Genomic DNA, 25,171 nt, shown 5'->3' with positions numbered 1-25,171 from the left:
AAAACTGAATTGAATTGAAGCTGCCCACTGAGGGTGGGGTTACATTCGCAGAACACAGATGTTGGAACTTATAATTACATCGATAAATACAAATTTCTTTCTCTCATCTTCCTTTCAACAGTTCTCCATAGATTCTCTACGGGGTTCTCAGGTCAGGTCCATTTTCAGAGTTTTTTACATCAGCTTCTCCTTTTTCTTGTTATTGTTTTATTTTGTCTTTAAAACCAACCTGGAAATTAGAACTTGACTATAATCTCTGTTTTTTTACCCGTTAAACGTCATTAATTAGGATAAAATCTCATTTAGTCAAGGCAAGTTTGTTTATGAATCACTTTTCAGAAACAAGACGACTGAAAGTTACATATTTAGATGTCCAGATAGAAATTTTATCCTGCTTATATTGTCCCCTTTTCTCAGGCTAAGACTCACGACCTTCCGGCCACCGCCACCGCGAGGAGCTCCATTTTGTGGACGAGTATGCCATGCCAATAACAGTGCAGGTGGACAGTAAGAGGGGGCGTGGCCACAGGAGGAGGCGGTCCCACTGCGCGATGGAGTGCAGCGTCCCATCAGAAAGACACTGGGAGGCGCTGAGAGCGATGTTGGTCTGATGGAGGGGAGGACGGCCAGGGAGACGTCTACGGTGCGGGGTAGGTTCTGAAGCTACACGTGGTCGAGTCCTGCAGAACCGGCCCAATCTGTCCTCACGGGACAACCAAGTCCAGTCCTCTAGCCTGAGGCGGGACCCTGCACTCAAATGGTTGAATTCATGGCATCGCTGCCTTTATGCACAGAGGAGACAAGGTTCCCAGAACCTGCCAGAGTGTCCGCAGCAATCTCCAAGAGGAAGCAACTCTGCAGTGATGCAAAGAAACAGCAGCATGAGTTAAAGGTTTTCCATTTGGAAAATGGAGGGACTGGTGTGGTTCAGCTGGAGGCTGGCTCCTCCTGACGGAGACGAAGCAGAGAGTGTAGACAGAGTCAGATTGATCTGCAGTTTGGTTCGTTGTTAGGAAGATGGCTTTGGCTCCAAATGTCTCCAAAGTTCTGCAGAGGTGAAAACTTCAAAAGTAATGAATGAGGCGATCAGATGAGAGGAAATGTGATTTTATGACGACTCCTGTAATTTCTGGTACGGCAGCAGGTTTAGTTTCGCCTTAAAGCTGAGCTTCGTGCTCTGAGTGTCTCATAAATATTAACGAGCTGAAGGTGGTTCTACTGTCAGAGCAGAACGAGCTCAGGTTCTACACATTTAAATGACATCATGGCTCCATAACTCAGCCTTATGCTGGAGGTAAATGCCGTTTTCCTCCATACAGGAGCTACTATGGTCACATGACCGTGTCACCTGACCCATACCCGACCAACAGCCACATGATGATGTCACCTGACGTGTATCCGCCCAATGGCTACCTGCCCACAACGTCCAACGACCAGCACCCAGGTAACAGCTACCTGCCCAGCGTCTCCTACAGCTTGGACCACCTGGACAGGCTGGACTACCAGGTGATTTTACCCTTAATGAACCCGGGGGGGGGGGGGGTGCGGGGGGGGCTTCCTTTCTGCCATTCTGCCCTCCGCTTGTCTTCCAGGGGCCAGAGATGATGCCCTACCAGCCGAACTCGGAGAGCTGTCTGATTGGCTGCTACAGCGCAGAGGAAGGCAAGCCTCAGACTTTCCCCAGACAGGTACACCAGATCCATGTTCTACTGCAGCTCTGTGACTTTTGTGCCTCTGGTACAGCATCGTTTCCACGCTGGAGATACTTAAAGTCAGTGGAACAGAACCATTTCTAGTGTTTCTGGGTCCGCTGCAGAAGTGAAGGCTTTATTTGCTGTGAATGGAAACATTACACCTCTGGGTTATGTCCTCCAGAACACGTGAGCAGCTGCACCCAGGGAGTTAGCTCCCCCCCCCACACACCCACCCCCCCCCCCTGGGCCCGTCAAGGTCAACACTTGTGTGTTTTCTGTGTGGGACTGTGGATGTTTGGATTTAGAATATAGGAGGCTACATGTGAGAGGCCTCAGATCCGGAGGAGACCAGGCTGTGAGCAGAAGGGGGGGGCAGGCTGCAGCCTAGCCAGGGGTGTGATTATCTCTGCTCTGCTCCTCGATAACATGCTGTAACATGATGGAGTTTTCTTTTATTTAATAAGTGAGGGATCAGTTTTCATTATTTCCCACAGCACCACCGTGTTTTGGTTCTGCAGCCTTCATCAGGGTTAGAGACACCCTGGAGCTGCTGGAGTCTTCACCAGATATCTGACCCTGTCCATGCACATCGGGAGCTGGGGAATTGTACCAGCAACCTTTGTATCTCTGGGTGCGCTGCAGCCCAGCACTTCCCTCAGTGGTCCACATTCAGACACTGTTGCTTATTACAGGTGATAATCTGCTGATAACTGCACAACCTACAAAAGATCAGAGTTTGCAGCGTTTGTTTGTAGATGAAGGCTCAGCGGTTTAGCATCTGTGCCGATTGGTCGGGCTGACAGTGTGCAGGAGTTAGGGAGTTCGTCCTGCGGTCGGTGGGTTTGCTAGTTTGATCCCCTGCTACAACCGTCTCAGTTGTTTTTATCCGATTGTCTCCTGTCTCCTTTTATTATTTTATTTTCAGTCGGACTATCGTCCTCCCTGGAGGCCTGACCGTCCTCTCAGCTACCTACCCCTCAGTGAGCTTGACAGCGGGTTGGGATGCGGGCCCCGACAGCCCCCACCACAGGGTGGCGCTCTCAGAAGCTGAGACAGATGCCATGTCGTCGCTGCCGGGTCACACCGCTTCCTCCCAAGGTCCTCCTCGTCCTCGGAGTCGCTGATATCGTCCGAACCCAGCGACTCCGGCTTCCACAGCGTCAGCACCGGGGAAGCACAGACGGCTGCACAAGATCCCCAGCGGCCACGCTCACCCGGCAGACTCACCACTTCCGCTCAGGCCACTCCCCTCGAGAGCAGAGAGCACGCTGGGATTTGGAGTCCATCCCCGAAACGACGCCGGTGACCACGCTGGACCACCAGCAGGCTTCCCGGTGCTCTGTGGGAACACAGCACGACCACAGTGGTTCATTTCCACAGAGCTGAGAGAAGTCCCACGTTACCTTCGCCACCATTCACCGCCGTCGCCCCTCCATGGGTAAGTAGAGCTGAAAAGACGAATGCATAAACGTCTCCAACCAGGGCGGACCTGTTTTGGCCCCTTTCTATTAATTGATGCTGTTAACCAGCTTGCAGTAGAGGCCAGTGACAGGCCAGAGAAGACATTTGACCTCTTGATTCAGTTCTGCCCCAATTCAAATGAAGTTGGGACGTTGTTTAAAGCGCAAAGACAGAATACAATGATTCACAAATCCTTTTCAACCAACATTCAGTTAAATACACTACAAGAACACCTATAATGTTCAACTGATCAACTTCATTGTTGTTTTGCAAATATTCCTCATTTTGAATTTTGAGGCCTCCACCATGTTCACATGGGAGCAGAGCAGGAGAAAGTTCTGCTCCCCACGGTGCTGAGGGGGGGGAGGAGGAACAGTGAAGGGGTGGAGGAGGAGGATCTAAGGGTGCAGGAGGGAGTGGAGATGTGAAGGAGACCAGAACTGGTTGGGGGGGGATCGAGGTTCTGGATGGACTTCAATGTGTCCAGAAGGATTTTTTATTCTATTCTGACTCTAATCAGGAGCCGGTGCTGCTGCAGGACTGGGCGGATTTGATGAAATGAGGAGGATTTGGTGATAATATGAGCAGCTGGGTTCTGAACCACTTGAAGCTCATGGAGAAGTTTTAGAGGAAGACCAAAGAGAAAAGAGTTACTGTAGTCGATGCGGGAAGTGATGAGGCTCTGGACAAGAACTGATGCAGAGTGAGGGGAAAGGGAGGGACGATTATGTTTGGTGAAGATCTGCAGACCGGGTGATGTCACTGATGTGAGACACCCAGGTTCCTAACCTGAGGGGAGGGAGAGACTACAGAAACCATCCAGTGAAACGGGGGAAACTGTCAGCTTTGGATAATTAGAGGATCTCCAGTTTTATCACTGTTCAGTTTCAGGGACTTGGAAGTTAACCAGGACTTTATCTCAGAAAGGTCAGGAGGTGACGGGAGAGGGTGGGAGTTTTAGAACTTGGCTCACATTAAAGATAGAGCTGGGTGTCATCTGCATAACTGTGAAAAATGGAAGATACTGCAGATAGGAAGAATGTAAATAATGAAAATTAGGGTCCCATGAAAGAGCCCTGGGACAGGATGGATGGGAAGTAAAGGACTTTAGTTTAAGAGCTGAGAGCAGCCAGTGAGGTAAGAATGGAACCAGTCCAGGAGGGAGGGGGGGGGGGGTGAGTGATGCTAGTTGGGGATGATCTGTGGAAAAAAGATGGAATGAGAAATTTTATGAAAGGCTGCAATCAGATCCAGAGGAATGAGAATAGAAAGTACACCTGGGTCAGCTGCCATCAGGAGGTCGTTGGTGCCAGACTGGAAATGTTCATAAAGGTTATTATCAGTTAAATGAGGATGAAGTTGGGAGGCAAAAGAGAGGAGATAAAAGGTAAATTACAAATAGAGCAAAAGATTATTGTAGTTGTTGGGATCTGAGGCAGATTTAAAGAGAATAGGAGCAATCCCAGCGGTGAGGAGGTAAATATGACTGGGAGGAGAGCTTGAAAGGCAGGATTGACCAGAGCTGCTGATTTAGACTTACAGATGATTGAGAGATTCTGGAGATGCTTGGAAGTTTAAATATTGGAAATGAGGGAAAAAAACAGAATTTGACATGTTAGGAGACGAGCATTGGTGAATCCTGTGGATTTTCTCATTGGAAAACTGCGTTGTACAAATACAGGAATCTGTAGAAAACAAGCGTGGGGGGGGGGTGCATTCAGTGGCTGAAAAAAGTTGTTAAACAGTGAAAACAAAGTCCTGCCGCTACATTGATTGGAACTGATTAAAACAGAGTAGTAACTGGATTTAGTTTAATTAATTTTTTATTTCAGCATTTTAAGTCGTAAGTTAAGTCGTATAATTAGAGAACGATAACTATAAATTAGAAAAAAAAGATGTATATGTTCACAATAAAGTTATCTGTTTAATTTAAATACCGGAGACAAACCACTGTTTTTGCACCAAATAACATTCAGTTTGAATCGTGGTAATCCTCCCCAAACAGATTTGCTTGTTACTTGTAATGACGATGATTGCATGAAATCGGACCTCTCCCACATGCTCTCCTGGGGCTCAAAGGCACTTCAGTGCAGACCTAGACAGAGTAGTGGATGTCGTAGGTGTTGCTTTTTACAGACTCACCGAGGTGGTCTGTGACAGATGGAGGATGTGGAATCTAGGGGTTAGACTTAAGCTAAACAAGCGCTAGCTAGCTCTACTCACCAAACGTCTTGGTTGTTTGTTGTGTGCAGGTAGTCGTACGGAGCCCTGCCAGCGGAGGGCGCTGTGGCTGGAGCAGCAACAGCAGGGCGGAAGCGGAAAGATGGAGGCTCCAGGGAGGAGTCGAACAATAACAGATCTGAGTGAAGGCCAGCGGCCTCGCAGGGCGAGTCACCCCAACATGACCGACCCGCCCGCTTTGAGAAACACTCACCAGAACAGCCACCCCGGTGCGAGCGGCAGCACAATGGGACCGAGGAGCAGGGCCAGCTATCCCAGTAACTGTCATCCCAACGATCCCGTCAACCTAGACAGAGTCAGCCTGATCAACCATCACAGCGCCAACCGGAGCAGAGAGGAGGACTCCCTCTCCAAAAGCCCCGGATCTGCGTCCAGCGGAGTCAGCGGCGTCTCAGACTGGCGGGGCTTCCAGACTCTCTGGAGTCACATGGAAAAACCCAAAACCTCCTGCGGCCCCTTCTACAGCACACTGGGAGCCCCAGAGCGTAGCCCCCGATCTCCCACGTCTCCCCGCTCCAGGCTATCCAATCAGAAGTCGGTTAGGAATCAGCTGCTCAGAGCCCGGGCTTACCGATTGGCCAGGGAGCGCAGCGAGGTCACAACAGATGAAGAAATGCGAGGGGACGGGTCGAGAGGTGGCGAGGACGAATGGGAGGACGGTCGGTGGGCGGGGAGGGTACTGGAGTCGGACCGAGAGGAGGCGCCACATGGCGTTGTCACGGCAGCATCGAGAAAGGAGAGGCGGCATGGAGGAGCACGTTGGCGGATGCCAGGGGGCGGCGTCGTCTCAGATGGTGCTGGAGCTGAGCCACCTGAAGCAGAACCGGCTGAGGAACAGCAAGCTGCTCGACGATTGGACGACGGTGGAGGAGCTGCTGACGCACGGCACCCGGGTGGAGAGTGACAGTCAACTGTGTCCCAGTCCGCTGCTGTCAGTCACCACCGTCTGATCCAAAGACAGGCACTTCCTGTTAGCTCGGAGCGAAACCTCACAAAGGCCCAGGTCCGTTAAGGGTTCAGCTATGATCGTCCAGAACAATGATCCCCAGCAGGGGAGAACAATCCCAGCTGCTCCTCCGCAGCCCAGGGAGATACAGCCAACTACAATCAATCTGAACCATCCGGTTTGGTAAGTCAGAACTCATCAAAGGCTAATAGAGACAAAGTTAATTGGCCAAAAAAATAAATAAATTGTGATTTGATAAGAAATCTGTCACAGAATATCATTCCAAGGAACAACTTTCTAGTTACCCAACACAGATTGCTCAGATGCTTGAGATCCGTCCCCCCAAAAACCCTGCTCAGCTCAGAGCATCGTTCACAGATATCTTACCGTGTGGTTGCCAGGTACTGGCCCAGATCTTTGCCCCTTCTTACCTGTAGCTGGTGGAGCTTCATCCGTCTGATCTCTGGACGTCCATAGAAAAACAAACCTGAGCAATAATTGTCACAATTTATGAAAAACTGCCTTCCTGCTGCAACTTCTTAATGTCTGAATCTCAATAATGTCACGACGGACGGGCATGTTGTTCTGGCTGAGAATCAGAACCTGCAGGCCTGACCTTCACCGGATCTGAGAGCAAACCTCAAATACTCGGCCTCAGCTGCGACCCGTTGTGAAAAATATGTGATGAGCTCTGCAGAAACGTTCAACCAGAGACGAGTTTCATCAAACTCTAAAGTGTGAGAGCAGCGCTGCAGAGGAAACTTTCTGCAGGTCTGTGTGAGTCAAAGGCCTTTGGAGAGCTTCACAGGTCTGCTGAGAAACTTCGCGAAGCAGACCGCCTGTGACTGTCATCAAATATCACATGAGGGGTGTTTCCTGGTGGAAAAGCGTCTCATCGTCGGATGGACTCATGTGTTTGTGCCATATCAGCGTTGACTCCCCAGCGTCTCCCACGCTGCAGGACCGCTGGGAGACGCCATCACTGCACCTGGGAGGATTTCTGCACCTCTCTGGTCAAACAGCCTCAGCATCCTCTGGGAGGCTGATTCACCACCGTTTTAAAGCATCACAGTTGCCGGTTTATTTCTGAGTGTTTCTGTTGTTTTTGCAGTTTCTTCACTCTCAAACACAGCTGGTGTGCAAGTATCTCCACAGCACTGTGCTTAACGAGGTTTTCCTGTGTGCAAAAGTTAGCCTTTGTCTGTCCATAAAAGGTCAGTAGAAAGCCAGGATGTCCTAGAACTTAGCCTGATCATCTGAAGACGTTGATCATAATCTGTAAAGAAGAAGCACCAAACAAATGTTGGATCTATCAGATTCTAGGATTTGGAGGTTTTTATTCCTTTAATTGCATTTTTTGACCTTCAACCAAGTTGTGGTCCAATTCACCCCGGAGGTAAAACCTGTTTCTTTTTGGTGCTTCTGCACAGTTAATGATTGCACTTTTTGAAGAATACGAACATCTAATTCAGTAATCAGAGCTGATCGTATTTTAAACTAACTACTTTCTGTTTGATCTATAAAATTTCCACATTCATATTGAAGGACTTGAAAAGTTCAGCACCAAGAGAAAGTGATGGACATCTGTGTTGAAATCTCAGTCCGCCTTCAGACCAGAATCAGTTCAGGTGGATAAAGAGTTGAGAGTTTGGGAACATCAGTGGTTCTGTCCTGGTATAGTGAGAAGGGGTAAGACTCCAGGATCAGGATGTCTCTGATGGTTCCAGGAGAAACACCAGTATGTCTCTCCTAGAGTATGTCCGGCTCGGTCTACTTTCCTCTACGGTACCATGGACTCACACATGATGGTCCTCTGTGGAAATGCGGACGTGAGATTTAAACCTGAACATGATAAAACACCAGCTGTTATCAACCTGCTCAGGTTTTAATGACAGCCTACACTCAGGGCGGTGAACCTACAACCTACTTGGTGCCTGTCATTAAGACACGGTGCAAGACGACATTTACAGAGCAGTAAAGAGTCCAGTACCTCTCTCCAGATGTCTTGTCTTATTAACCCTTTGTTTAACGAGGAAGGCCAGTTGAGAACAAATTCTTGCTTGATGACCAGAGGCATTATGCCCGGCAGATGGAAGAACTAAAGAACATGAGACAGGGAAAGAACAAATGAGGGAAATGTAAAATATACACATTCAGATGATCACACCCTGTAAAAGTGACTAAATTGGTCTTGTAATACTGATAGTCTGGAGTCTTTGAATGAGTTTTAGGGTCTGTTTCATGCGACCGATGAGAGTGACGAGGCTACTGTAGACTGCAGGGTCAGCTATGAAGGTTAAGAAATGCCGGCCGATATAATGAGGGTTTGAATAAATGGACAGATGCCAGTGGATTTTCCTACGAGGATGGAGAAAAACTAAACAAGGAGTGGAGACGGCAGCGGTGAGTGTTAACATAAGAAGGCCGAGAGCCGGATGGTGAATGGCATCCAGTCTGTGGATGGGGAGCGCTGCCATTTTGACCAGTGGCTGTTTTGCAGGATGTGTGAAGAAGGGTTTGTTACAGTAAATGTTTTGCCCATGTGAGCAGTACATTTAGGTGAGCCTCAGAAGGTCAGAAGGTTCTGTAATGCTTGGCACACAATACAGTGATCCTCCCTCGGTCCAGTGTGTATTATAAAGAGTGGAACCTTTTTGTCAGGTGGGCATCTAACATTGGGCCACCGCGAGATTCTGGCCAGGTACTGGAGCCCCAAGCAAATCCACAATGTGACGCCTCTCAATGCATCAGCTGCAGGCTAGAAGGTGTCCTCAGGGTCTGCAGACCTTCTCACGTTCCCAATGGCTGCTGGGCGCTGTGGTTACTGCCGGGTAACGCTAGCCTACCATTGGTGATGTCAACTCTACTGCCCTCTGGTGGCTGTGTTAGACGTGGTAACTCCATACAAACCGAACCAGTTATCCCCACTGCTGGTCTGCATGTGGATCAGTTTACATCAACTCAGATTATTCACTCTTGGTGCTTAACTTTTTTAGAGAGTCATAAAAAAAAATGTATTTTACACTTTTGCTTTGAAGAAGAGTATAAATGTTCAGAAAAAAATGATAAATAAATGGAATCCCAGCTCCTCTGAAGCAACATCCAACAAAGTGAGGACTGCAGGAAGACTTTCACACAGGGCTGTAGCTCCAGTTTTGGTTGTTCCATTTTAAAAAGCCCGTCTGTTAGCGTCTGAAGTGGTGACAGCAAACAATCAGCAGTCTGTACACATCAAATGAGATGTCAGCAGCAGATTCAACCAAACTGTGGAGCTTTTTATCCTTTAAATGACAAAACGAGCCTCTTATCCAGCCTGTCACAGCTTTGTTGATGTCATTCAGGTAGTTTAGCTCTGAGAGTGGATCAGTCAGGAGTGGATCAGTCAGGAGTGGGAGAGAATCTAAGCATCACATTACTGTGGACGACACTGATGACAATATCTGACATTTATTTCATCTGTTCACAAGGGCTGCTGCCAGCCGCGATACGACTACAGGCTCCTCTGGAAGGTGTTTGTAGGAGAAATGATTGAGAGATTTTTGTCAGGGTTAAATGTTTTGATGTAAAATGTTACATAATGAAACTGTTCAATGCAATTTTGTTAAATATGAGCAAATGTCTATTTATTTTCATATTTTAAAGACTGAGGCAATGAAATCTGAGGTTTAGGCTCAAATACACACACACACACACACACACACATATATATATATATATATATATATATATATATATATATATATATATATATATATATATATATATATGTCAGGTTTTTGCTTTTTTTAATCTGTGTGATGGTGCGTATGCTGATGATAGAAAGAGAATATAAAGTTTGATACTAAACTGTCTGTAGTGTTTAGCCAAAGATATTGCGTAAATCTGGTATGTGGACAATCTAGGAGAACTATTGCTGTACGATGTAAGAGTATATTTTATAATCATATTAGTTTCATATATTTTCAGCTTTATTTTGCCTTCTGCTTTTCAAGAACATCCCGCTGGTCTGTACATAGAAGTTAGCATAAACATTTTAATGAGCCACTGAAGTGTCCGATGTCCTTTGAGATTTTCTCAGGACTGTGAATCACATTAAATCCAGTCATGCTGTGAAGCACAGAAATACTTACATCCATCCATGTCAGGTACCAGCAAACATTAGGGACCCATGTGGGCCACTGCAGGGGCAGATGAGGGCTACAGAGGGATGGACTGTAGGAAAGGTGGTACCCTCAAAGTAGGGTGTCACAGTGGGCCCAGGTGGACCTGTGGGGTGTTTCTCCAATTAACCCTGGGGGATAACCCCAAAAGAGCCTCTAGGGAGGAATAAAGTGATTCTTTCACAAAACAGCTCCATCACGACACCACTGAGAGACAACTCTCAGATAAATCTGGCAACAGGTGAGCTTTCACCTGGCATGGTGGAGCCAAAGGAGGTCAGTATAGAGCATCATGCGTACAATGTGTCAGGCATGTCCGGTTCTAAAGGGTAGACACGTCCTGGTGGGTGTTGCCCTTTTAGCTGGGGTCTATTTGAAGCACACTGTCACTGAATAGACTACCTGTGCTTCATCTGATCTCAGCTCATTTCCCTGCAACCTGTCCAGAGACATGCTTTGCAAACAGTGTGTGAGACGCTGCACCCTGCGGGGCTCCTGGTGTGTTTTTGCCTTAAATCGGGGGACCGGCTTTGGTTTGGTCTGACAGACTATTTTTTTCATTCCTGCGTCACACCTACGAGCCGCAAAGCTGTCCAACCCTTCAATAAGTCGACCATCCAGGAGCTGTAAGCGACTCCTTTGTCATTTACAACATCTGAAAACATACAGAGTAAATATGTCATGGTGCAGGGGAGCGTAAAACTCTGCTTCCTTACCCAGCCTGCAGGGCACGTCTGCTGTCCCCTGTTTACACGTCCGCCCTGCTAACAGGATCCAATGACTGACTGGCTTCATTACTGCAGTAATAAACAATCATTTTCATTCTGACGTGAAAATATTTCCCAGAATTTATCCCAGAAAATCTGAGCTTTCTGCCGTTTCAAAATCTAAATCCAACATGGCTGCCTGCCATGTAAAAAGCTTTGATGGCTGCTAGCATTGGGAGGTTAACTGGACTTCTTTCGTGTTAAAATGAAAAAATGGAGAGAAATGCATTAGAAGCTTGTACTGCTAATGGCATGCTAGCTAGCAAGGTCCCCAGGCACAGTAATGGGAAACACCCACTAGATTTATCATTTGCTGCACGGTTAAGTTGGGTTTGACTCCCAGAACCTGAGGTCCATTTTCTCAGGTAAATGGAACCCAAACTCCTTCTACACCAAAGAGATTCTGAAAAAGGGAAACTTTTTGTTGTCTTACATCAATGTGATTGTCTATTTTAACATCGAATAGGGCCAACGGACGCTGTGTATGTTGCGCTTAGCTTAGCTTAGCTTAGCTTAGCGTAAAGACATGCTAGGGTGCAACCAGATGGGCTCTAAGTGAATCTGAAGCATTTGCCGGTTTAAGGCTGGTGAAATATTTCCATTTAGCTTCAAGTTTTCTTCAGTCATGTCCAACCAGCATGCCCTGTTAACCCTTGGATGCACAACTTGTTCAAAAACCTCTGTCTGGGTAATTTCCTTCATCACAAGCGCATGAAACAGAATTGTGGAGGTCTGATCGATGTCCACCACTGACCGGTCCTCAGAGGACAGGCGAGCATCAGAACTGATCGGTGGCAGACTGAAGAAGATAGGCTGGTGCTAACGTGGCTGATGACATCTTTGTGTGTCTCCTATCTGGACAGGAAGATCTTAATCTAGTGCAGCGATCAGAGATCTGGTGCTGGTCTGCTCTAATAAACTCCATATCTGCACGGTATTTCTCACCCTCCGTCTACATGCATGTCTGGAGTCGTGGTGAAACATGGCGGGCTGAGGCTGACACGACTGGGTAGGGCGTCTTGTTCTCAGGTTTGTGATCTCCATGTACCTCACTTACTGTGAAGCTGAACCGTGATGTTTGTGACCACTTTGACCCTCGCGGGCTGAAAGATGTTTGCAGAAGTTTGACACCTGAGCTCTTGTACAGGATCTTCAATAAACTGTTTACTGTGAGTCTGGATTCTGTACAAATTCAGCAACACATCTGAAGTCTAACTTTTGGTCTTTGTCGTCAATCAGTGACTTTATATTCAATTTTATTTCAATTCAATTTTATTTATATAGCGCCAAATCATGAAACATGTCATCTCAAGGCACTTTACAAAATCAAGTTCAATCATATTATACAGATTGGTCAAAAATGTCCTATATAAGGAAACCAGTTGATTGCTTCAAAGTCCCGACAAGCAGCATTCACTCCTGGGGAAGCGTAGAGCCACAGGGAGAGTCATCTGCCTCGACCGACTGGGGTTACAGAAGAAAGAGCAGAGACACAACAAGAGAAACAAAAAAGCACAGAAGCACACATTGATCCAGTAATCTGTTCTACATTAGATGGTAGTAGCGGGTGAGCCGTCTTCTCTGGATGATGTCACAGTTAACAGAACGCCAGACCAGGTGTACCTACTATGAAGATAAAAGAGAGAGAACAAAAAGTTAAAGCAGAAATGACGACAGTCATTTCAATGTAATACAATGCAAAACTGGAGAACTGTAGACTGAAGAACAGTAGAAATCAGTAGAGTGAGAAAATTAGACCCTGATGTCCTCCAGCAGCCTAAGCCTATAGCAGCATAACTATAGAGATAGCTCAGGGTATGAGCCACTCTAACTATAAGCTTTGTCAAAAAGGAAAGTTTTAAGATTAGTCTTAAAAGTAGACGGGGTGTCTGCCTCACGGACCAAAACTGGGAGTTGGTTCCACAGGAGAGGAGCCTGATAGCTAAAGGATCTGCCTCCCATTCTACTTTTAGAGACTCTAGGAACCACCAGCAGACCTGCAGTCTGAGAGCGAAGTGCTCTGTTAGGAACATACGGGGTAATCAGAGCTCTGATATATGATGGAGCTTGATTATTAAGGGCTTTATACGTTAGAAGGAGAATTTTAAATTCTATTCTTGATTTAACAGGAAGCCAATGAAGGGAAGCTAAAACAGGAGAAATATGATCCCTCTTGTTGATTTTCATCAGAACTCTTGTTGCAGCATTTTGGATCAGCTGAAGGCTTTGAACTGCATTTTGTGGACTTCCTGATAGTAAAGAATTACAATAGTCCAGCCTTGAAGTAACAAATGCGTGGACTAGTTTTTCAGCATCACTCCTGGACAGAATGTTTTTAATTTTGGCGATATTCCTGAGGTGAAAAAAGGAAACTCTGGAAACCTGTTTAATATGGGATTTAAATGACATGTCTTGGTCAAAAACAACACCAAGATTTTTAACTTTATTACCAGAGGCCAAGTTATAAACTCTGTTTCACTGCATGAGAGTTAAGCCCAGAGCTGAGGGATATCCAGTAATATTTTATTTAAAGAAACGTTTTAAATATTATTAAAATCAGTCTTTTTGGACTCCCAGAGCAGAGATCTAACCCTAATCTTTAAGCAATCCTCCAGGCCCACATAGCTCTATCCGACCCTAGGGACTGCCTTTCACCTCCTGACTAATCAGCTGAGGCGACACGTCAACAGATGTTAGACCTTAACACACAGAACCAAGTTAGGATCTGCTGATGGCTGATGATTGTTCGCTAACGTGAGTCCTAAAGCTGGACTGGCCCAAACCGGGTCATCAACAGAACCAGAACCCAAACCCAGAAGCAGAACAGCAGATAAATCAAAACAGGTGTAGCAGTACCTCCATGTTTCATAAACTCTTGGGGTGGGACTGAAACTAAAAACCATAATTCCAGGATTTTTTTCTACTGCTGTAGTAAAGCTGCCTGTAGAAAAAAATATCTTAAAGACTTGCGTAAACGCCTACAAATATCTTTTGGTTTATTGTTGGATTTTTAATGTTAAGTTAACATTTAAAGTTGAACAACAATTAATTTCTATTGTGTAATTATATTAGGAATAAGTTGGACATTTATTGATTTATTGAAAAACAAAACAATTACTAGAGGAAAGTCTGGCAGATAGAAATAAACGTGCGATAGAAGGTCAAAGAGAGCGGCTGCCCTGCTGGCAGTGCATGATGGGAGGAAATGCTAAACTGATGCTGCTGTTTACAGTGTGTGGGGGGGGGGGGGGCATGGGTGTAGCAGTGGCCTAGTCAAAGTTCACACCTCAGCCTGGTTGAAAAGCTTTGGCGGGACCTTCAGGAAGCCGAGCAGGAGAAGGCCCAGAACCCGCAAAGGTCCGACAGAGGACCTGCTGAGGTTCTGGTGCCGGACAAAGATCTGACCCATTAGAGGAACAAAGGAGCGTGAAACAGGAAGTGAGCTATGAAGAACCCTTCCTCTGATGTAAACAACCAGAACACCTGAACCTCCAACCTTCCTCTGATGTAAACAACCAGAACACCTGAACATCCAACCTTCCTCTGATGTAAACACCTGTCTGTCGGGTTTATTTTCAGACTGAGCCGTTTGCATCAGAGCGTCGCCATGACAGCACCCACTTCCTGATGTCACGTCTTCCGGGCTCTGGCGTGATCCGTGACCGTTACCGTGGCAACCAGCGTTTCCGTGGCAGCCGCTCGTGGCCCTGTCGCCATGGAGACGTGATTCTGAGCGCTGATTAACAGATAACAGCCATCAGCTGCGCGGAGGGAAGCAGCCGCAGCGGTAAAACCAGCGGGACCAGAACTGGACCAGAACTGGACCAGAGCGGGACCAGAGCGGGACCCGGTCCATCCGTGGCACCCCGCCCACCCACCGACCCACATGGACCGAACCGAGCTCAGATTCTGCTGCTGTGACCGAACCTGGAAGCAGCAACATTCCGTCAGACCTGAGGAATGTCCTCACAGCGGAGCAGGCGGGAGCAGCGCGCCCTCTGCTGGCCAGAGGCCGGAATTACACCTGCGCTCCTACCGACAGTGACGATACAGGGAGAAAAAAAACATATCGATAAAATATAAATCATATTGATCGATATAGATAATTATCAACAAAATCAAAACTTGTATTTTTAGTGCAGGCCTGGCCGTTTTAGCCTGTTGCTTAGCAACATGTTTTTAGATACAGAACACAAGCCAAACCCTCAATTCAAACTCAACCCTTTATTCAACCAACTTTTTACCAAAACTGTAAGTTTAAAAAAAAAAAAAAAAAAAAAAAAAAGCACGTGCTCTCTGAACTCTTTGAAGGGGGCGGTGCTTGGTTCCTGGGTCTGCGTTGTGATTGGTTGGGAGGAAGTAATGATGGTATATTAACCTACATGATAGAATGCATAAAGAAGGAAAACTGTTATTCTATTGAACTTTTTATCTACCTTTTTTTTCAAATATCAATATACATCTATTGATCGATATACATTGTTGTGAATTATTGTCCAGCCCTAGGTTTATTTACGTCCCATAATTAGTGGTTTAAAGGGGACGCGTCCTGATTTTAAATGCTTCCTTTTCACATTGAAATCATTCCTTTGTGGTCCATCTAAAGTGGAGCTGCAACGCTTTGGTCTGAAATCCTCGTTATTGTTGCCCCACAGCTCCTCTTTTAGCCCAGGTCTGAGGTGCGTCTGGGAGCAACTCGTTTTGGTGCCGTCCCTTTAAATCAGACCCCGCCCACCTCCAGGTCGCAGAACGTGCCACGCTAACCCGTTCGGCCATTTTTGTAGTCTCCTGAGGGACGGTGTGGATTAATATGCCCAACAACTGAACATTTTTATTTCCTTCAGCTTGGCCTACAAAGTCACAGCTAAAACTCATTTCTGAGACGTGTAAGCTGGAAGTTCATGACCTTGTTAAGCGGCTGTGCAGCAGATAATGTGACGTTATCGTTCAAAAAGCATAACAGAGAACAGAGAAAACTGAAGGGCTTGAAAGATATGACAGAATATAAAGATGTCTGCGCAGCTCCTGGAGAGATTACTTCCAACTTCTCTGCTCTCCTACAGGATCCAAGGGCTAAAAAGGTGGACTTGGCAGATGTCTCCTTTAAGAGTGGATTAAGGAGTAATGTGTTTGGCAAAAACACAAATAAAAGCCCTTTATAATGTACAAAAAGAAAAAACAAAGAAAAATTCATCAATTTAAGCATTTGAACAATCCTGAAACTTCACTCCAATCGCTGCAAGTGGCAGACGCAGAACGGTCAGAGAATACGGCGACAAAGACGCCAAATAAAAGCCACAAAACCATGAAACAAGGCTTTGCAGAAAATATACAACAACATTAATCTGATTGATTTTAAAGTTTATTTTGACTAAAAACAGCATTTTGCAGATATTATAAACACCAAACTGTAACAAAGAAAATCTTTCTGCACATAGTAAACTCTGAAAAGGCGATTTTTATGAACGGTAAATTGATAAATCTGGACGCTACATTCACCTAACACTAAATGACTTTAATAAACAGTTAAAGTTTATTTTCCCTTTCTCGTGACAAAGCTAGAAATCTCTGACCTCTTGGTGAAATAAAACGACTCCACAGACCGGCGAAGTTTTAAAATGACGTGTAAAAGATATTCTCCATTATATGATCTAAAATTACAGACATGTGGAGCTAGAAATGTGACATTAAAACTAAAACTGTGGGGAAAAGGCCCAAAAAGCAGGAAGTCCAGGTTACTGCCCACTCTGCCCCCTGCTGGACCCAACCTGTAACTGCATGTGCCTCAGTTAAGAGGATTTAACTCAGAACTGATGGATGGATGATGTTAAAGCTGAAATATGCAACCTTAAAGGTGACGTCTCCATGGAAAAAGCTTGCTTCATCATCATCATCATCATCATCATCATCATCAAACAGAAAGGGCCATAGACTCACTGAGTTTGGGAGCAGCAGAGAACAGAGGATGAAATCTATCGATGAATCCTGGTTTCTGTTAGGATGTGTGGAAGTGAACCTGCAGGCTACGCTCTTTAATTCCCTTTAATTCCCTTTTATTCTCTTTTATTCCCTGACAGAGTCCACCAGGTGCTGCTCTGCTCCCTCGTTATTCCCTTTTCCTCGTTAAACCTCTCCAGCATCTCCAGTCTGCCGTCACGTTAAGCTCCTCAGGTGCATTTCTGTCCGGTCATCACCTGGGAGCCACGCCCACGTGTTTTACCTTAAACGAGGCTCCGCCAGGCCTTCCAGCCTTAAAGGTGGAAACTACCTGCTGGACGTCAGGCTCCACCGGGGGGCGCTCTACAGCTGACCCTCAGCTCCCAGACTTCCTGTTGGGCCGGACCAGCGCCGTCTGAGGAGAACCCTTCAGATTTACTCCTCAACAGAACCGTAAACTGTTTGATTGCTTTTATTTTTCCTGTGCAAAAGTTTCCTGGTGAACAACCCGGAACCAGCGGTCCTTCGGGTCTCTGCAGAACCGCCCAGGCAGCGTCAGGAGGTTCTGATGCAGAGTTCTACTCGGCAAGAGGAGAACTAAACAGAACTTCAGAATAAAACCGGACATCTCAGAGGAAACCATTCCAGCCTTGGCTTCTCCAACCGGAACCAGGTGGTCAGGTCCGATCGGGTCTTTTACCTGGTCTCCCCGCAGATATCGGGCTTTTATTCTGAAAGCCTCCGGTCTGCTCGTATCACGCTGCGCAGCTTCAGCCGTCCCCGCTGCCCTGCAGCTTGTGTCTGAGCAGGAAGTCCCGGACCGACCCGCGGTCGTCCGGCGCCGCCTGCTGCTCCTCCAGCTGCTGCAGATGTTCCTCCCACCGCTGCTTGTCTCTTCCCGTCTGCCACGACAGCCGGACCCCCGCCTGCAGCAGCGGCAGCAGCAGGGAGTGGGGCGCGTCCGGCTGCGGGGGGAGGGGCTTGTCCTGCGGGGGGAGGGGCTTGTCCTGCGGGGGGAGGGGCTTGATCTCCGGCCCGGTCTGGGTCTCGGCGGGGACGAGCACACGGAGGGCGTGGTCGCAGTGCTCCCAGGCCTCCTCCAGCTGCTCCACCTCCTGGAAGCAGCACTGCAGCCCCACCAAGGTGAAGAACCAATGGGAGGAGCCCGGAGGCGGGGCCTGCGTCTCGTCGTCACGGTGACCCGCCCAGCCCAGCTTGTGCTGCAGCCTCTTGGCGTTGAGCAGCGGACCCAGAGCCTCCTGGAACCGGCCGGCCCTGGACGGCAGAAGAAGAAAAACAAAGACGCTGAATTCTCCCAGCATGCAACAGCAAACAGAACACGGCGCCAGGAAGATGGCGGACGACGATGCCCCAGCTCGCAGAACGAGACCAGGAGAGACGGAAGGTTCTGCAGAACCTCAGATGGAGATCCAGCAGCTAACGTTCTCCTGATCGGTTCCTCTCCGGTTCCTCGAGCTTCACAGCTTTAACTTTATAACCAGAGCTGCACGTAAAAATCGATACAAAGATTAATATCAATGTTTTTAAAAACAATTTAATATCTATATTCTGGCTTTCAGTATGGATACACCTCCCAGCCCCTAGGGGGCGTTATCACAGCACACCATCACTGTTTTACAGGATTACAGGAAAAATCAGACGTTTGGGCACATTGTTTGGTTTCTGTGATAAATGCATTAAAATAAATGCACTTTATGTTCCTGTTAACACATCAGAGGTCAATAAATTAAACATAAATATAATATTTGGCTGGTTTTGGTGATTGAATCACTTTGAGCATTAATTTGAAAGTGATAAATATCGATATTTGAGTCACATCAAATCAAGCTGAGCTATGTATGCAGAACCGTATTGAATCGTATCATTTTAGATAATTCTCAGCCCTAATATTAACCTTCCAGGATCAAACGGCTGGATTTACATCATCACAGAAAACTGGCAGCTAAATGTCGCTAAAATTTAGTTTGAGACGTTCCTCCAAAAGTTAAAATGATTGATTAACACCGACAAACCTCAGACTGGCCGCTTTGCAAAGACCCGCCCTGCTCTCTCTCTGATTGGCTAATGCTCAGGCTCTGCCAGGTTTCATTGGTTGAGAGCAGCTTCAGTTTAAAACCTTGAATAAAAAGTCTGAACAGAACCAAGTGGGTCTCATTTTCCAAAAGAACTTTAACCCGCGCACAAAATCCACTGAACTGTCGACGTTCTGCAGAACTTAGTGGGTTCTACGCCGTCTGGCAGCAGCTGGAACACGGAGACTCAGACCTGGACGAGTCCAGAAAACCCGATCCAGCGGCTTTTAGGGCTCAGCTCATCCGGTTCTGCCCGGATCTCAGGGTTCTGCAGAGGTTCCCGGGTCACGCTGGAACCCGGCTGAAAGAAGCAGCTACCTGATGAGCAGCTGGGCGTCCTGCAGGTCGCTCAGGTAGAAGAACTGCCGCACGCAGGGCGCCCCCCGCAGGACGGGCAGGGAACACAGGTGAGACAGGTACTGCTCGAAGGCGCGGCTGCGCTTGGCGATGGTCTCAGCCGTGAAGTTCCTGCGCAGCTTCTTCCCTACGGACAAAATGAGAAAAACATTTAAAAAAAACTGGATAAAAGCTGTTAAATTAAAATCAAATGCTAAAACAAACATATGTGAATGTCTATAAATTATAAAAACATGTAAAGTGAATAAACAGGATACTACATAGACATATTAAAAACTTTCTAAATTAGTTTATGTATTTTATTTATTAATTCTTATCCAATTACGTTTACTTTGTGATAAATTTTGTGATAAAGTTATTACCTTTACCTACTGTATTTATTTTATTCAACCATATTTGATTTAATATAATTTATTTTCCATTTATTGTTATTTTATTTATTATTGGTTTAAAGTTTAATTCCCCATTTTAAACAGAACACCGGTGCTATACAAATAAACCAAATTAAATAGTCTTAAAATAAAAACTTTCAGGTGTTTTATCGTACACGTGAATAATTTCTGAAATGTATCGTCTATTTTATTCTATATTTATTTATGATGGACTCATTTATCTGCACTTATTTAACTAAAATAATTGGGTAAATTATTCTCCAGATCAACTGAAACATTGAAGCGGGACGTCAGACGCTGACGCACGGCGCTTCGCTTACGTGGGAAGGAGACGCGCTCCATCTGGTCGCCGTGGTTACGCCTCAGGGTGGCGTGGAGGCGCTGGAAGTCGGAGTAGCGGCGCGTGATGACGGCGGGGGTCTTGTCGCTGCCGCCGGACTGGATCACGTGGACGGTGTAGAGCTGCGGGGACAGAAGCAGCTGAGTCGGACCTGCTGGGGTCACGGACGCCTCAGAACCGGCGCCGCCCAGAACTGACCACGTATTTAGAGCCGCCGTCCGTCACCACGCTGGCGTCCGTCACCTCGAACATCAGGCCGTCCGCCTGCCGCCGCACGCCGTGGCCGGGACCCGCCCCTCCCAGCCCACGCAGGCTCCTCCAGCTGTCCTGAAGCTGCCGCGTCAGCATGGAGGAGGGGGCGGGGCCAACTGGGGACACGCCCACCGGGCTGGCATCTAGAGGAGAACCCAGACAGAACCAGATCGGACCTTTAGAACCTCCATCTGACCCAACCAGAACCAGAAATCCCTTTAGAGATGCAGCTGCTTCCTGTGTCACCTGTAACATACCTGTGTCACAGGTATGTTACAGGTGACACAGGTATGTATGTTACAGGTGACCTGGGTATGTTACAGGTGACACAGGTATGTCACAGGTGACACAGGTATGTTACAGGTGTCACAGGTATGTCACAGGTGACACAGGTATGTTACAGGTGTCACAGGTATGTATGTCACCGGTGACACGGGTATGTTACAGGTGACACAGGTATGCATGTCACAGGTGACACAGGTATGTATGTCACAGGTGACACAGGTATGTATGTCACAGGTGACACAGGTATGTATGTCACAGGTGACACAGGTATGTCACAGGTGACACAGGTATGCATGTCACAGGTAACACAGGTATGTATGTCACAGGTGACACAGGTATGTCACAGGTGACACAGGTATGTCACAGGTGACACAGGTATGTCACAGGTGACACGGGTATGTCACAGGTGTCACAGGTATGTCACAGGTGACACAGGTATGTCACAGGTGACACAGGTATGCATGTCACAGGTGACACAGGTATGTATGTCACAGGTGACACAGGTATGTATGTCACAGGTGACACAGGTATGTATGTCACAGGTGACACAGGTATGTATGTCACAGGTGACACAGGTATGTATGTCACAGGTGACACAGGTATGTCACAGGTGACACAGGTATGCATGTCACAGGTAACACAGGTATGTATGTCACAGGTGACACAGGTATGTCACAGGTGACACAGGTATGTCACAGATGACACAGGTATGTCACAGGTGACACGGGTATGTCACAGGTGTCACAGGTATGTCACAGGTGTCACAGGTATGTCACAGGTGACACGGGTATGTCACAGGTGACACAGGTATGTCACAGGTGTCACAGGTATGTCACAGGTGTCACAGGTATGTTACAGGTGACACAGGTATGTCACAGGTATGTCACAGGTGACACAGGTATGTTACAGGTGACACGGGTATGTCACAGGTGACACGGGTATGTCACAGGTGACACAGGTATGTCACAGGTGACACGGGTATGTCACAGGTGACACAGGTATGTCACAGGTATGTCACAGGTGACACGGGTATGTATGTAACAGGTGACACGGGTATGTATGTTACAGGTGACACGGGTATGTCACAGGTGACACAGGTATGTCACAGGTGACACGGGTATGTCACAGGTGACACGGGTATGTCACAGGTGACACAGGTATGTCACAGGTGACACAGGTGTGTATGTTACAGGTGTCACAGGTGTCACAGGTATGTCACAGGTGTCACAGGTATGTCACAGGTGACAAAGGTATGTCACAGGTATGTCACAGGTGACACGGGTATGTATGTTACAGGTGACATAGGTATGTATGTTACAGGTGTCACGGATATGTTACAGCTGTCACAGGTATGTTACAGGTGTCACGGGTATGTTACAGCTGTCACAGGTATGTTACAGGTGTCACAGGTATGTCACAGGTGTCACAGGTATGTTACAGGTATGTTACAGGTGTCACGGGTATGTTACAGGTATGTCACAGGTGACACGGGTATGTTACAGGTGACACAGGTGTATTACAGGTGACACAGGTCGTCTGATCCAGTCCCAGAAACCTGAACCTTTCAGAGTAGACGAAGGTCACCTGTGCTGCTGAGGCCCTCCTCCATCGACTCCCCCAGGTAGTCCGAGTCGCTGTCCTCGCCTCCTTCCTCGGGTCCCAACTCTCCGCCGTGGAAGCACAGCGTTCCCCTGAGGCGCTCCGTCACGCACTCCTCCTCCTCCTCCAGCTCCGCCTCCCACCACTCCTTGGTGAGGCCCTCCTCCTCCGGTCCGCCTCCCGCCTCCTGCTCCGCTCCCTGGCCGTCCTTAAACAGAGAGCGCTTCAGGCGGTCCAGGAGCCGCGCTGCCATGGCGCCACCTGCTGGAGACGGGCAGTTTAGAGACACCTGACACTTCACCTGCTTTCACCTGCTTTCCTCCAGCTCACCTGGAAACGGTCCAGGTCTGTACAGACAACTATTCCTCCTGAACAGCATCCCACAACTTTCCTCATTACAAGTACAGAAAAGTCTGATATGCCATCAATAAAACTAATAAAAAGTAATAAATTTAATTTAGATAAAATGCAGATTAACCTGAAACTGGTTCACCTCTTAGTAACGGGGAGTCGTTAGGCTCGTTATTGGTTTACCTGATATCTAAACCATAATGATCCTTTTTTAGCAGTAATATAAATCTTAGAGCTCCTTCTTCTCCTGACGTTTGAATTGAGAAAACTTTCTGGATGGGAAGAGAAACGTCTTCAAACTTCAGGGAAAAAGTCCAGTTGTTTTTGTTTTTTACTTTTCTGGAACGATCCTGACCTGATGACTGAGAATCTTCACCAGTTTATTTAATAAGTTTACAGTTTTTTTTACTTTAATCTTTGCAAAGGAAACGTTTATGTGCCCTTTTCTGCCTTAGAGTAAAGAACATGGAGGGTTCTGCTGCTCTCGCTGGAACCTCAACATCGTCCGCGATGAAGACGTCGGTGTGAAAGCTTCAGGGAGACGAAGAATATTCTGCTAGAACCACGAGTCCAGAATGAAGGTCACATGGTTCCCCGGCGCCCCCCCCCCCCCAGATGGCCGTGGGCCGACCTGGCTCCGGTTACCGGACCGGCAGCTCTTCCGAGTGGAAACCGTGTCACTGATTAATAATTCAGAGGAGTCGGCCTGCAGAACCTCCTCCGGATGGTTTCCTCACAGCAGCTACAGCGAGTCGGGACAGGCCAGAACCGCCGGCGCTGCTCGGCTTATTTGGCTGACACACCAGAACCGGCTGAAGATTTGGTTTTAGTCAAATCATCAGGAGCCTGACTTTGGTCTGGCCCGGTTTAAACTGGACCGGCCACTCACCCACCTAGGGTTCTGGGTCCAGAAACAGGATCTTCCAGGTTTAGGTCTGACCTGCTGCTTCAGAGTTTGACCCATAAATTGTTCCGTTTGGACTGAAACGCACAGAAAGAGGAGAAGAACCCAGCAGAACCCGCGACTGAGGCATTTTATTAGACTACAACAGAACAGGGAGAACCATCCGGGCTTCTGCAACACGGTTCTGACTATAAATAAAGATGGAACCTGTTACCTGTGATGCAGGTAAATAACAGACAGAAGACACGTTCAAGGAAATCTAGGAAATCCTGCTTTTCATACACCGACCAGGTGGTTCTAGGTGGGTTCTCTCATAGTGGCAGGAAAATGTCCGCCCAACTCCTTCTGGGTCCTGGTGGTTCCGAGCAGCAGCGGGATTTAAACCGACTTAGTTTGGAGCATTTGAACGCAACACAGACCAACCGGTTAACAACATGAATTATTATTAAAACTCTTTTCATTTCATCTTCTTTTGGTGGCACGCATAAATAAATGAATAAATAAATATACACCGTTTTTACTCTTTTTACTGCAACTTAATAGTTCTAAGGTGTTAGAATCCGTGAAATAATGTCCAGAAAGAGGGGAAAGCTAAAAGTACCGACTGTCCATGAAAGCATCGTCCTGAGCGGCTAAATAACAGGTGATTATAACTGAGAAATAGTTTAACCCGGGATAAATTAACCAGGTAAACGCGTTTAAAGTGTCAAAGAAGCATGAACTGGTCTCCAGACGGAACTTTGTGGAACTCCGCTAACTGACCCGAACTTCCCAGAACAGAACCGGTTCTCCTCCCGGCGCCTGCGGAGCTGTTTCCATGTTTTTTTTTTTCGCCTCCTGAACGAACCCCAGCCGCTTCTGACCCGGTTCTGACCCGGTTCGGAGCCGTTTAAGCGCCGCCGCGGCGAGTTAGCAGCGGAGCTAACAACTTTCCGCCCCGTCTCCCTCAAAGTTGCTCCGGAGACTCACCCTGGACTGGAGCGGGACCCCCTCCGCCCCGGTTAGTCCATGCCGGCTCGGTTCACCCGCTGCCCGGGGTTCTGAGCATGATCTCTGGGCTGGACCGTCCCGTCCGAGGTCTTCGTCGAACCGACACTTGGAGCTGACTGCATCCTGATTCCCTGAAGCTTTCCCCGGCCACAGCCTGCAGGAGGAGGCGGGGCCCGCTGGATGTCAGGCAGTGACCATATTAGGACATGCACTACTAAGCTGTGTCCGGCAGGGGGCGACAGAAACAAAGCAAGCGATCCTGACCTGTGGAAAATCAGATTACTTTACAAAAGCAATACGCACACAACTGCTAATTTACAAATGTTTATCTAGCTACTGTTTTACCTACTGTTTTTGTTTTAATAATTATATTTCTGAATTTAATTGAGGCACGTTTGATTT

At 47.3% G+C, this 25,171-nt stretch overlaps 1 protein-coding gene across 2 annotated transcripts; it reads right to left on the bottom strand.

Annotated features, from left to right (window-relative positions):
- Positions 1-16,613: 16,613 nt before the first annotated feature.
- LOC105917268 (sorting nexin-21) lies at positions 16,614-24,944 on the bottom strand. Of its 2 annotated transcripts, none has more exons than XM_012852022.3 (6): positions 24,749-24,944; positions 22,510-22,788; positions 20,587-20,783; positions 20,369-20,510; positions 19,618-19,783; positions 16,614-18,481 (listed from the first exon to the last, which is right to left on the bottom strand). In XM_012852022.3, exons 2-6 carry the CDS (start codon positions 22,775-22,777, stop codon positions 17,977-17,979), a joined length of 1,278 nt encoding a protein of 425 aa, XP_012707476.2. In that variant the 5' UTR covers positions 22,778-22,788; positions 24,749-24,944; the 3' UTR covers positions 16,614-17,976. The 2 variants fall into 2 exon arrangements, with proteins under 2 accessions (XP_012707476.2, XP_012707477.2); XM_012852023.3 differs by having other exon boundaries at positions 22,510-22,785.
- Positions 24,945-25,171: the final 227 nt, after the last annotated feature.

This window comes from Fundulus heteroclitus, chromosome 1 (assembly GCF_011125445.2).
Source record: "Fundulus heteroclitus isolate FHET01 chromosome 1, MU-UCD_Fhet_4.1, whole genome shotgun sequence".
Lineage (NCBI taxonomy): Eukaryota > Metazoa > Chordata > Actinopteri > Cyprinodontiformes > Fundulidae > Fundulus > Fundulus heteroclitus.
The sequence above is the reverse complement of the archived record's forward strand: the minus strand, read 5'-3'. Positions and strand labels throughout refer to the sequence as shown.